Below are 14,700 nucleotides of genomic sequence, written 5' to 3'. Positions count from 1 at the left end.
GAAACTGTATATAATCGAATCCTTTGTGTAATGTTAAAAAAATGTCGAATTTCTCTGTATCAGAGTATTTATAGCTAATATTCGTATTTATACTCATTCCACATAAAAGTTTTCAAATCGATTTGATTATTTGCGCGAAACATTACTTTCTATATTCGATGTATTACCAAAATGATAAATCCGTAGGAATGCGAAGAATTGAAAAAGTCATAGATTTACACGAACAAAAATCTGGCATCACTGATCATGTTTGCTATAATTTTATCGACAGTGCGGTTCGGGTATGTCGGTCATACAAACACACCCAGTACTGAATAACCGAACTTCGGCTGATATAAAAGCAATCCGAGCGTTGGCCGAACGGTGTATTCCAGTGTAAACCGTGGTGCGTTCTTGTTCGTTCCGGTGAATAATTTGCATTTAGTTTATTTTCCCTGCATCCAGAGATCTTCTCAACCTCCCTCATCACACAATGGCAGCATGGGTTGGAAAGAAATACAAGATGGAGAAATCGGAAGGATTCGATGAGTACATGAAGGCTCTCGGTAAGTGTAGACGAAGGATTCGGTAACAGTTGAAGTATATGTGCTTCGGTGGGTGTGTAGATAAGTGAATTTTAGTTACATTGTCATCTCGATCATGCCATTTTGATAGCCCCAGTTAAGTGATTAAGTGGCAAGCAATAAGACCGAAGCAATCACAAGTGTAACAACAACACCCGATAACCTCGGCGAAGCCATGCAATTAATATAGCGACGACTTGTCGCCACCGGATATGAACATTATAGCCCCGCTTTCGATGGCAACCACCACACCACATTCTGCCGTCTGCTTATCGTACGATGTGTTGAGGTTGCGTTTGCGCCAAACACCGGCCGGTCTGGTTTTTTCTTTCCTCTTTCACTTTTCGCACATCTTTTCCCCACCGTATTTTACCGGTTTGGTTGTGTTAATCCAAACAAACGTTCTGCTTACCGGTGTGGTGAAGAGAACAAGATGTTGAAATGGGTTTAGCTTTGCCAAGTTGTGCAATAGTGTTTGCTTCGTAATTAGATTCCATTCCAGTGCGAGTTTGGTTTTCTAACTAGAAAATCGAATTCGGAAACCGGGAACGGTCACTGAACTCGGTGGAATTGCTTACTTCCTTTTGCGCTATTACGCGGACGCATACCATGGTATGAAACAGAACGGAGAAAGTAGATTCTTTTCGGTGTTTGTAACTCGAGACGATTAATAATGCCATCTATTGAGTAATAAAGGATGTTTTTCACTACACCTTACTGCTTGCATTGTGACATGCGAACCTTTCCGCTCAAAATACGATAAAATCATTAAATTTATTACCATGTTTTCATAGTGGGCACCTTACAGATCAATATTATTGACAAAATTCGCCACCAATATCCTGACAGCCAGGCCTTCGATATCCGATCTAACCTTAATCAATATTATGCCACCTTACACTGTCAATATCGCCATCAACCCGGGACTACGAAAGTTTCCGCGTTGACTAGTGGCAACATTCAAGATTGGAACCCAAACTATTCTCTATCAGATAAGATGGTTCAAACCCGATTTTGAATAGATGAAACTTGAATGAAATTTTTCAACTTGGCGTTATTTAATTAAATGAACACGTAGCCATGACTCTAACCTATTAATCTAATTCAAACTAGGATTGAATCGATTTTTTTTTCAATCAATTCTTTGCCCTCGAAAAATCCGGAAAAATCATCTTTTTCTTCCGATTTTTCGAACATAGAAAAAAAATTTGTGAATTTGTTTTGCAGTGTACATAATCTCACCAAAGACCATCCAAAAAAATTTATAAAAACATTATGTTCAGCATTTAGACTGCTTCATTAACAGCCCTATTCTGTATTCCGACGGATTGTCATTTCGTTCAAAACCATTATTTCGTTCGAGTTATAATTTCGCTTTCCCTGTTTCGAACGTTTTGCCCATTTAATGTTCGAAGAGAAACAGATCGAACGAAATGCAAAAGCAACTCGAATGAAATACAGATTGTAATGTTATCAAGTCGTTCGAAATATTTCGAATCGATCGAAATACAGAATAGGGGGGTAAGTCTGCTGACAAAGTCTGTCTGATTCTTCTACGATTTACTTCCATACAAATGTTGGCAGCAGCAGCAGCTAAGTGCTGCCGTGGCCGAGTGGTTAGCGTCACACATGATCATGCCGGGTGTTCGGGTTCGATTCCCGTTCTGATCGGGGGATTTTTCGTTAGAGAAATTCTTTCCGACATGCACTGAGGTCACGCGTCCTCTAGAGCTTGCCACTCTAGAATACATTCAACGCGTGTTATTCGGCATAGAAATCTCAATTAAGTACTACTAATTTTTATTAGCAAGTAATACCTACATTGAGAATGCAAAAGTTCCACTGGGAACGAAGTTATTTTTTTCATTCATACCGTACAGAGTGCTCGAAAAATCGAACAGCAACTTTGATAATTTCTCAAGGCTTTGGGAGTAACCATCTGGTAATGTTTTTGCATCAAATGATAGCTTAGTTTATTAGCTACCACGTACCATAAATTTCATTCAATATTGTATAACTCTATTGGGCAATACATTCGTTTTAAAACAACTAAGTGTGAAAAGTACATAATCTAACATAACCTAACAAATAACAATATCTGATAAAATACGAAAATATGTAAACTTTTCTGCAGTATTACTTTGATAAAATAATATAATAAATATGATATAATATGATGTAGAAAAAAAACCATTCGTTCGAACCTTCTACAGAAAAAAAAATGCAAATTATATAGATTTTCGTTTTTTTTGTCATTTCCCGGAAAATGGAAAATTGGAAAAAAATTAATCTTCAAAATTGGAGTTTCTTTACTGGCGTTAAAGTGAAAATTACACCAATGACTTTCGTTAAAAAGTAACTTTTAAGGTTCGGTACGATATGTTTTAATCAGATGAGTTCATGACGGCGCAAGATCCTGGAGAATGCTTTTTTCTGCACTTTGACGTTTTTTGTGATGATGAACGCCTCAAAATGCTTTTGATGCTTGAATAGAATTATGCAATTGTGAGATTATTGTTATTCGAGGTAAGAAATATCGAATTAATAGAACTGAACGAACTTCATTTTTTCATCAATTTTTCAGCGTTTCTAGCGTTTCAAATCACAAGAGCCCAACTGACATTTTGGCAGTTACTGAAATTTCAGTATTTTTGACTTCTAAACATAAATAAACTCAATTATAATTCAATTTTACTCCTCGTCAAACGTTAGCTTTATATTATTTGTTTCCTTTTTTCATTAAAAAAAAACTAAAAACCACGAATTACAACATTTATTTCAATTCTGGTTCAATTAAAAAGGTAATTAAACAAAACCCGAATCACGAAAACGTTTGCTCCTTTTATATGAGAAACATCGCACAGTATGCAGAAAAAAGACATCATGTGGAAAAAGGGTGCAAGAAATTCATTTTTCAAGCAAAATACACTTGAAATTTTAAATAAATTTAATTAAAATTTTCAATAAATTTTATTATAAAATTATACCCAGGTGGTAACTAGTTCTGATATCTAACAGCATACCTGAGCGCGAATAATTCAAAAACTATTCTTTTTAGACCCGCCGGGCAGTGGCAATTATATTGTCACCAACACTTAACGCTAGCCAGGCAGTAGCAACTATATTGCCATCAATTTTTTCAATGTTTTCAATTGTTTTGCATGTAAAAAAATTTTGGGTATTTTAGCATGTAAACACGTCGTTGTATTGTAGTTTGCGTAGATTGCATGATTAGTTCTCACGGCCCGTTAATGGGTTAAAGGCAAAAATCAAGACGGGTCTATGGTACTAGGTGAGGCCGTTTCGTCACTAAGTTGGTTAGGGGAGCGGTATATGAAAACAGTACAGAAGAAAGCAGAAGGGGAATTATTTGCTTGAAGCGTGAAAGAGACAGACTGATCACGAGCGAGCTTGGGCACAAGCGTATTGTGTTTTGTTTACAAACAAAACACAGTAGATTTCCAAGATGGCTGAAGAGTGATTTTAGCAATTTGGCCCACCTTAGGATATACTTCTACGCGCCTTGGCAAAAATATGACAATGACCAATGACATTTTGGCAGATATTGAAATTTCAGTATTAATGACTTCTAAATCTATCTCGGCATAGAAATCTCAACTAAGTACTAATTAAAATGACGCAAGTAGTGCTATGTGAGACGACGAAATTCCTCTAGGAACGTTTGTGCCATATAAGAAGAAATCTATCTAAAGTTAAATATAATTCGATTTGATTTCTCGATAAATGTTAGGTTTTTTTTTATTCTCAACACTAGAATTATATTATTTGCACTTTTTGGTTTCATTAAAACAACTAAAAAATACGAATTGCACAAATTACAACACTTATTTTAATTCTGGTTCGGCCAAAAAGGTAAATAAACAAAGCCCGAGTCACGAAAACGTTGGCTTCTTTTGTTAGAAGATCACCTGACAGCATGCGGAAAAAAGACAGCATGGGGAAAATTTTTCCAAGCAAAATGCACTTGAAACATAAATTTGATCCGCACCACCTAGATAAGACCAAGGAAAGTGAAGTGGAAGGTAAAACGTAATGTCAGAATTGCCGTTCGGACGTATCCCGTAGGTTTGAATTTATTTACATAGATGGCATCCGAACAACACTAAACATTGACTACAGTTTCGCCGGCACGGTTGATTGCCGTTATGAACCTGCACAAAAAACAAAGTTGCAAATTATGCGCCAGTGGCGGTACCACGATCAAAGCATTCCCTGAATAAATCATATCACATTAGCCGAGCCAGCTGGCGGAAGCATAAGCATAAAGGTTAGTAGGTTACTATTTTCAACTACAACTGTTTATTTATTATACTGTTTCAAATACCTTCGACGAAATCAAAAGTAACCATACCAACGTAAGTAATAACATAAACGAATCCAAACTTTTCGTCTTGCCATTCCTCATACGTCTTTTCTAAATAGTGTAAATTACGAGCCACCTGTTAACTCCACCATCTTGGATAAGACATTGTTCCGTTTCATTCACTCTCTCAACATCACATTGTCAGCCTACTGATGAGGTTTTGATTTATATTGCGAAAAGTACCGTATTTTGCTTACTGAAAGTTTCCATTTCAGTTTTCCAACCCAAATAACTTATTCTTTATTTTCTAGGATTTCATAAGTTTGTAAAAGTCAATTGAAATATAAAAAAAAAGAATAACAAATATAAAATGTCTGCAAATTTACAAACGCGCTTGCAAATCTGGAAACTTTATTTCGAAGTGCGTGAGAGGAAACGTCAACAAAACGCGTTTATATGAAATGTTAAGATATTGATGCTCGAAAATCAGAAAATCATGATTTTTTCATCAATATCGGCTTTGTTCAGCTGTCATGTTCTCAAATGTCATCGTATTGACATAATATTGACCGTGTCAGGACCGCTTAACTATATTGACACCAACCGTTTAATTTTTTTTCTCTTCAACAATAAATTATCACTTCAAACATTATATTTAGAGGCGAATGAACTGAAAAGTTTAAAGCCTCTTTAATCCAACATCATCATCATCATTCAAACATTATGTGGTAACTAGTTCATGTTTTTTTTGTTGAAACTAACATCAAAGATTCAAATATAAAAAAATCATGTTTACCGCTAGATGGGCAGTGGCAGCTATATTGCCACCAACAATTTACGCAAAAATACAATGATAAAACCGTTTTCGGATCTCCAAGCTTAATTTCATTTTAGGCCGAGATTTTGTTCATGAAAATACATTATTACTAGGGTACACCAGTACTGGTAAATTTACCTTCCGAAATACAGCAAAAATGTGTTTCTTTTTTAAATATGAACGCAATAATTCGTAAAAAAAATACCAAAAACCAGATCCACCACATGCGTCTGTTGATTCAACTCTAGCGCCATTTCGAGCAGAAATAAATTATTTATGGTAAATAGCTCTTGAGTTGTGTGCATACCGTCAACAAATTGCGCTAAGCGTGATAGAGGCAGCTTCAGAAAAAAAGTTGTTTTGTATAAATATTAAACTACCACTCGAGTCGTGTGTAAACATGCACTTCGCAGTTGCAGTTGAACTCGATTTCAGCATTCAGAAATAACGGACTTATGTTCATTTTTCTTGCACCAACCCAACATTGGCTAACCATATAGATTGCGTTAGACTATAATTCAATCAGGTTCATCACTCAATTCTGATTCCTGAGTAAGCTTCAACAATTTACAAACTTTTTGTATTTGTGGATTCGTCCTAAACTAAAGTTTATAAAACGATTTAAAAATGACAAACTATTTTTATTTGAATAGCTGTTTCTATATGCTCTGGGACATGTAATTGTCTTCATTTTCTCAATTCAACTACAACTGAATGAAAAAAAAAATCTCTTATTCTAACAAACATAACATAAATAACTCAATCGTTGAGATTAGCTGAGATTTGACGGTCTTGAATCTGCCCGCAGAACCTATGAGCACGGAGTCCCGCCGAGTAGAGCGTATTGGGTCTGGGAGATGATTCAAAAGGTTAATTTGATTACCAGCAGAACGGCAACAAGTACGGTCCATTCATCTGCTTGTATGCAACGCAAAACGCCGCCCGATAATTGAATCAAGAAACCATTATAATCCACATAACACAAACTCGGGAGCGCGAGGACGTTTCCCATCGTTCTTTGCGAAACAGGCCGACAGAGTTCGTGGCACCGACCAAACGGAATTTGATTAATTCATCACAATTGATCGTTTGTGTCAAAAGTCTGGGAAGGGCTTGTCAGCAACAGCTCGATTATTAAATGTGCTGCTGCTGCTGCTGCTCTCGTGTGTGTCATTGATGACCGTCTCGAGCAGCAACGCAGACAGTGGACGTTTAATGCGGATATCCGCTTCTTTCGTCTTTCATTTGCATCGGTGCAGCAACGTTGGATAACACGTGAACTGGCATGTACACTGATCTAACTGCCAAGGGCGGTGCCACATGTCTTGGGGTATTAGATCTATCATTTATTCAATCTTTATCAGTAAGGAGAGTTAAAATTTATTCGATAACTTGAATAAACAAGTTATGGGTTCACGCTGCTTTATCTTCACTGCATAGGCCGGTAATTACTAGCCCTGATAACATCACACGCAATTTAAGCTTTTAAATTTTTACGGTACGATACACTGCACTGAAGGTCCCGAGCGCAGTTTTTTGATTCTTATCGACCTTATTTTGAAGGTTTTAAGCCATGTAATCCAATACAAAATGTAAACAGGGTTGATGATTCACCAAATTGTTATCCCAGATTATGAGCGGCAGTAGTAGCAAAATTATTTGTGCTGTCTTTCATATCGCCCCCTCAGCAAATAATTCAATATTTGCTTTTTCCTGCGGGTATCAATAACATATTCACAAACAAATCACTGCTCTTGTTGTCGGTTGCTGTTGTTACATTCGACATTTGTTGGACTATTAGAGATAACATTTGTTTGTTGGTTGACGTATTTTAATCTTTTGGTCTTTCTTCGAGAGATACTACAGCGTTCAAGAACGATATTTATATTATTTTGAGCAGAGACGAACCAGCCTACGGCTGAAAGTCTTTTTAAATAAAGACAAAAAAAAAGTTATTTTGAGAAGTTGTTTATATCAGACAAAAATAACAGATTAGATAATGTATGCAACTTAAATCCAACCAACGATTGCGCAATCACCATGACTAATTTATGTTCAGTAACTGCATTTTGTTTATAGCGAGATTCGATTATCTGGTAACCACTGGCTGATAGGAGCTATAAACTCTTATCAGCAACCCACCTCAGAGTTCCTCTGGCGTGATAAGCGCTCATAAATCGCTCGAATCAAAACCTATTAATAATAAGTCTTTCTCGCCTCTTATCTTCTCTCACTCTCCCTCAGGTGTCGGCATGGTGCTCCGCAAGCTCGGTAACAGCATTTCGCCGACGGTCGAGTTGATCAAGGACGGAGACGAATACACCTTGAACACACTGTCCACCTTCAAGAACACCACCATCAAGTTCAAGCTCGGCGAAGAGTTCGAGGAGGAGACGGTCGATGGTCGCAAGGTCAAGTCCGTTGTCACCATGGACGGTGACAACAAGCTGATCCATGAGCAGAAGGGCGAGAAACCCACCACCATAATCCGCGAGTTTACCGATAGCGATTTGACTGCCACCATGACCGCTGGAAGTACCAAATGTGTCCGCTACTACAAAGTCGCCTAAGCATCTGAGCAACCAATTACAGACACACACACACATAAACACATCACTCGAAGTGACTATTTTCGACACAACATCATTTATCTGGCGATCCTAGTCATCACATTTTTTTTGCTTGATCCTTTCATGGGGATCCAGATCAACGACAAAGTCACAACACACAAATCAAGCGAAGGCACGCTTTCTTGACAAATCACGTTTATTCCATTTTTTAAAGGTGAAAACAAAAAAAAATACACACTTTGTTCCACGCCGGTTTCATTCAACCTCATTCTATTAGTGATTAGTTCAAACGACGTTGCCAAGTATCTATTTTTGGATATTACAGTTAGTATGATTGAGCCTGAAGCATTTTATATAAATAGAAAGAACATTCTGGATTGATTTCAAACTATTTTGTTTTATTTGGTTCTGCGAGCCTTATACAGGTGATAAATTTGAATACAAATCGAATAATCGATTACGCGAGCTCCGTTCTTCCTTTCCGACATGAGCTGAGATTAGTACTAAATCAAATAAATCGACTTCAGACAAATAAAATAGATGATTACGTTTATGCTCTTTGTGAAAGGAAATCCACAAGTGTCTGATTACCGTATTATATTTTTTTAGAATCAACTGATTGTAACATAACTCTTGTTTTCAAATCATCTATTTCTACTGAAAATGATGACATGTTTGGTTAAGATAGATGTCCATATTTTCAAGTCATCCAATAAATTGTTGGGCCCTATTATAGAAATCGAGTCGATAAGAATTTGCCTCGTTAGCTCTATTATACTATTATACACTGCGTTTCACAACTATAGACCACTCATTTTTTCTGAGCTTCCAGAGATATGTAAAAAGTCGGTTGACTTGAAGTATATAGTGTAGAATACAACTATCTTCATTTATAAGACTGACCATTCCAATTTTATTGTTGTGTTCAGGCGCGAAACATTCAAAAAACTAAAATTCCAGTGTTTCATAACTATAGAACCGGTTGGAGAAACTCTCCTCACTCCTTTTCTCAAAAAGGCCTGGTTCTATAGTTATGGATTACCATCAACACGAATGAACAGTTAGAAGTGTAACGAAGTAGTTCAGAGTCATTTCTTCTTCTTCTTTGTTTTTAAGAGGCTTTAAACTTTGCAGTTCATTCGCCTCTGTCAGAGTCATTTACTGCTGTTTTTGCATAAAAAACAATGTGATAATTGGGTAATTTGGCATAAGTTCATAAAATCTGGAAGGTTATAACATGGTTTAATGAATAGGGGCTTCAGATTTTGGACTGGTTAGCTTATTTACCAGATCAAAACTCTATCAAGAACTTATGAGGAGTGATCGTGCGAATAGTAGATGCAGCTTACCAGCAGTATGAGTAATTTGAAGAGATTAAACGAGCAGTAACCTCTGCGTAGAACGAGATACACACTACAACATGTTGCAGTTTGGTCGAAATCACCCCGAATGGGTTTTTTGAACTTATTGAGAACTAAAGATGACCTACGAATTAGAAACTTATCGTAATTTATGTTAAGTTGACGTAATTTTTTTTTTTAAAGTGAGTTTTTCATCTGGTTTTATAGTTATGAAACGCAGTGTACAGCCATTCCATGCCTAACTGATAATGTAGTTTTTTTTTTGTAAAAAAAAACTAGATATGTCGATCATCTCAATCGGTCCAGTTGTTCAAAAGTTGTGATTTTTTTCTAAAAAGTCTTTTGGAAGAAGGGGGAGACATTTGATTTTTTAACCATCGGTTAACTTTAAAAATTCATGATTTATAAACAAAAAAAATCACCAGCCCAATTCTGTATTCCGACGGATTTCCATTTCGTTCGAAATCGTTGTTTCGTTCGAGCTATAATTTCGCTTCACCTATTCCGAACGTTTTGCCCCTTTAATGTTCTAAGAGAAACAGATCGAACGAAATGTAAATACAACTCGAACGAAATACAGAATGGAATTTAATCAAGTCGTTCGAAATATTTCGAATCGATCGAAATACAGAATAGGGGTGCACATCTCTGATTTTTGGATATGTTATGTAAAAAATTCCCAGCGTACAAAATACAATTATTAGAAAATGAACTTTTTCATGTATTCTCACAACTGCAATCTATGGAATTCCGTAAGGAGTGACGCATGAATTCCACTTTTTTTTGGCAGACATATCTCACTTCTTAACTAGGCGAACCTAGCCAGAATTTTCACCTGCCCCCGGGCTTCTGAATGCCAAAGGGGGACTAGGCTCTGCGGAATGCACGTATCTGCATGCTCGTGCTGTTTTAGTCCTGACCGAGGAATTGTCGGACAATCGCGCAGGTGCTAAGGATGACCGACTTTTGTATGCGGGCCAATTCCTTCTCGATGTTCAACACCTTTAGCGCTTCCAGAAGTGTCTTCGGGACAATTCCAGTTCCAGAGAGAACGACTGGAACAATTCTTGGGGTCTCCCTTAGCCCCCACAGTTCCTTGAGCTCCACGGCCAATGGTCGGTACTTGCAGATTTTGCGACCGTGGGTCTCCTCCAGATTCTGGTTCAGTGGAATAGCGACATCGATGATGGTGACTTTGCGGTCGCTCTTGTCGTAAACCATTATATCTGGGCGGTTGTGGTGGATCGAGAGGTCGGTCAGAACAGTGCGATCCCAGTACAGCTTGAAACGGTCATTTTCCAGGACAGGTGCAGGCAGGTACCGGTAGTTTGGTACGTTGTCTTCCAGCAGAGCACATTGGAGCGCCAGTTGTCGATGAACAATACGGGCCACGTTGTTGTGGCGCTCGGTGTAGGCTGCGTTGGCCAAAACGGGACAGCCTCCCATAATGTGCTCTATGTTTTCACCTGGTTGATGGCACATCCGGCAAATGTCATCAACGTCTTGATGCCAGACGTACCGCCTGCAGTTTCTCGTCGGCATTATCCTGTCCTGGATGGCTATCATGTCGGCTTCTACTACTGAATAGAGTTCACCACGCGTTAGCCACAGATTAGATGCGGCCTTGTCGTCGTGTGGCCGGTCCAGTTGATGGGGGTGGGCACCATGCACTGCCTTCTGCTTCCAAGCTGCAATCTTCTCCACTGTCTGCAGATTGCAGTTTAGTTGGTACTCCGCTTGCGCCAAGTGCAGAGCGCTGTATCCTCTGTCAGCGGCGCAGACAGCCCGGTATAGCGCGTTTTGGTTGGCGCGTTCTGCGAAGTACTCGCGCAGTTGTTGTACCTGGGCAACACACAGTGCAGAAATGTCGACGATTCCAAGTCCCCCTTCTTTGCGTGGTAGTGAAACTCTCTCCAGTGCCGATTGAGGATGGTGCATTCCGGCCTCTTTGAATGCTTTCCTCATCCTCCTCTCAAGGTCCTCTAGGTCAGTTTTGCTCCATTTGACTACACCAAAACTGAAGGTCAGCAGGGGAACCGCGAATGTGTTGATCGCGCGTACCTTGTTCCCTGCGTTGAGGAAAGTCCTCAGGACACAGTTCACTCGACTCAAGAACTTGTCTCGCAGCTCCGTCTTGATGTCGGATTGGCGAATCCCGGTGAGCTGTCGGAATCCAAGATATTTATAGGATTCGCCACGAACCATGTCTCTTATAAACTCGCCGTCATAGACCTCGTAGCCTCCGGATTCGGTAAGTTGTCCTTTCAGCAGGTGGACACAGCGACACTTGTCGAGGCCGAACTCCATACAGATGTCCCTGCTTATTTCTTCGACAACCCGGATAGCTACACCTAGACGCTGACGTGAATCAGCGTAGACCTTGAGATCGTCCATGTAAAAGGTATGGGTCACTTCTTCGTGGGCGCCGTCGCCATACCTTATTTTATAGCCATGACCGTTTCTATTGAGCGTCCTACTGAGGGGGTTCAGTGCCAGACAAAACCAAAGCGGGCTGAAAGAGTCGCCTTGGAATATCCCCCTCTTTATCTGCAGCGTTCTAGACTGCAACACATTTTCCCCATCACTAAGGTGCAGAGACGTGCTCCACTGCCTCATCGCATGCTGCCGGAACCTAACGACGACGGGATCAATTTTGTAGAGCTTCAATACCCGGACGAGAAACGAGTGAGGTATGGAGTCATAAGCCTTCCTGTAATCGATGTAGGCCATGCTTAGGTTCCGCTGGTTATAAACCGCCTGGCCGACTATGGCTGCGTCGATGATGGCCTGGTTGCAGCCATGCGTATTTTTTCTGCATCCTTTCTGCTCTTCTGCGATGATATGGTGTTGTTCGCAGTGGGCAGAAACTTTGGCGGTTATGATGCTGCTTAATATCTTGTACAGACTCGATAGGTACGTTATCGGCCTGTACTTTGATGGGTTCAATGTGTTGCTGTCTTTCGGGAGGAGGAATGTGACGCCACGGGTGGCGAATTCAGGGAGGTTGTATGGGTCACGTAGCACCTTGTTGAAGCACTCAGCTATCTTTTGATGTGCGACGGTCAGCTTCTTGTGCCAGAAGTTCTGAACACCATCGGGGCCCGGTGCTGCCCAGTTCCTCAGGTACCGCGAGGCTTCGCGGACATCGTTCTCTTCGACGATGATAGCTGGCATCTCTCCAATTTCACCACAACTCTCCTCCTCCCGTCTTAACCACATTTGCCCGTCGCGATGTTGTACTGGGGTCTCCCAAATACCAGCCCAGAAGTTCGTCACATCGCTAATATCTGGCAAACCTTCGCGGTAGTCGGGCTTCTCGTCGCTAATGTGGTCGTAGAACGCTTTTTCGTTATCTCTGAACATCCGATTTTGTTCCTGGCGCTTTGCAGAGTCAGAGTAACGTTTCAGCCGTTTAGTTAGGACGCTCAATTGCTGTACCAGTGTGTCGAGTTTTTCCGTCAGCTGGTGAGCTCCCAGCTGGCGAAGTTCAGTAGGCCGCACGATCACAGCAACTTGGCGACATAATTTCGACGATCTGCTGCCTCTTTTGTACGCCATCAGTCTTCCAATTGCGGCGCGCTTGTTTAGGATCCGTTGCTCCAATCTCCTTCGCCATGGAGGCTCACGCCTTTCACGGAGATGTTGGAGCAGTCCGCCTCTTGGCCTAATACGGTATCCTAAACTTTTGGCGGTCGCCACAGCAGCACAGTAAACTTTCAGTTGCAGCTCCTCCATGTTCTCAGCATCAACCAAGTGCAGCGGAAGAACGTGCTCGTTCATGAGCTTTACTGCACTTGTCAGCCTGCGGGAATGCTGCAACTTCGGGATCCTGGGGCGCGACAATGGGTCTGTGTCGCGGAACTGTGAGATCGCCTCGTTGTAGTGGAAGACCAGATCGCGTAGTAGTTGTTGATCTGGCTGTGGGTCTTCCGGCTCAGGGGGTTGTAGTACTGTGGCCTCCACTGGTGCTGTGATTCGCGTGCCCCACTCGCGAATGAATTGCTCAGCCGTACTGAACTTCGTCTCGACACATCGCTTGCTCTGTTGTTCCTGGAGCTTATTTCTCTCTGCACCTGCTGCTTGATCTCGTCGATTTGCGTTTGGGAGAGCATGTTGTTGCGTACTATCGCTCTACGCCTCGCGTTCATCGCGTTCTGATCAAGCCTCCCGACGAACTCTGGATACGCTTCCTCGAAAATTGTTAGTATTCGAGGGCCCGTCTCCAAAGCAGTGCAGATGTAATAGGCGCGGATCACGAATTCATTCATTTCGTGTGTCCACATGATCCGGCGCCTAGTGGTACCCACAAGTGTGGACGACTGTCGTCTGGCAGTCGCAACACGTCTCGTAGGCGCAGCGTTTCTTGGGTGATGTCGATGGCTGCTGTTTCCGTGTGGCGGTAGCTCTTCGGGTTGAACCCGGCTGGTGGCCCGCTCTTGCACATCGCCCTCCAGCCGCTGGCCGCTCGCTCTTACGCCCGTTCCAGGACCAGCTCCAGTTCGGGGACCCTCCTCGGGTGATCGCATTCTAATTATTCTTCGTGATCGTAGCTCCATTTTATTGGGTGTATCTCCTTTGCCCGGGAGACAGCGGGTTGGCAAGGCCTCCATGACCCGGGAGGCCTTCCCCGGGAGAGATATAGCGCTCTGACTCGCTCGCACCCCCTCACTTAGCCACTTTCGACACCCGTTCTCGGAGCCAAGACCAAGTGTGTGTTTCCAGTTCACGCCCGATCTAAAAATGTCGTCATATGATCTTCGTGGAGGCGTGAGATAGGAACATTTGAGACCAACAGGCAGGCTCCTACCCTATGTTGATCCCCATTTGAGAACCATTTTTTTTTTTTTCTCCAAAATATATTTTTTATTAAGGCACATGTGGCGTTAGCCTGACGGGGCCGGGAGTCCAATATTTTGACAATTTTTGTCTTACAACTATGTTAGTAATATGTAACCGATTACTCGCGGTTGGCTCGAGGTTAGTATTACAAGTGTTCTCATAATTGGTATGTTGCAGTCTTCGATGCTCTATACGTGTGCCCGACACGGGCTACTTCCTATTGGGA

General features: G+C 41.1%; 1 protein-coding gene across 1 annotated transcript; it reads left to right on the top strand.

Annotated features, from left to right (window-relative positions):
• The first annotated feature begins 357 nt into the window (after positions 1 to 357).
• On the top strand, positions 358 to 8,662 carry LOC129778103 (probable fatty acid-binding protein). The gene is made up of 2 exons (XM_055784780.1): positions 358 to 545; positions 7,949 to 8,662. The coding sequence occupies exons 1-2, from the start codon at positions 473 to 475 to the stop codon at positions 8,272 to 8,274; spliced, it is 399 nt and encodes a 132-aa protein (XP_055640755.1). The 5' UTR covers positions 358 to 472; the 3' UTR covers positions 8,275 to 8,662.
• The last annotated feature ends 6,038 nt before the right edge of the window (positions 8,663 to 14,700 follow it).

This window comes from Toxorhynchites rutilus, chromosome 3, assembly GCF_029784135.1.
Source record: "Toxorhynchites rutilus septentrionalis strain SRP chromosome 3, ASM2978413v1, whole genome shotgun sequence".
Classification (NCBI taxonomy): Eukaryota; Metazoa; Arthropoda; class Insecta; order Diptera; family Culicidae; genus Toxorhynchites; species Toxorhynchites rutilus.
The sequence above is the reverse complement of the archived record's forward strand: the minus strand, read 5'-3'. Positions and strand labels throughout refer to the sequence as shown.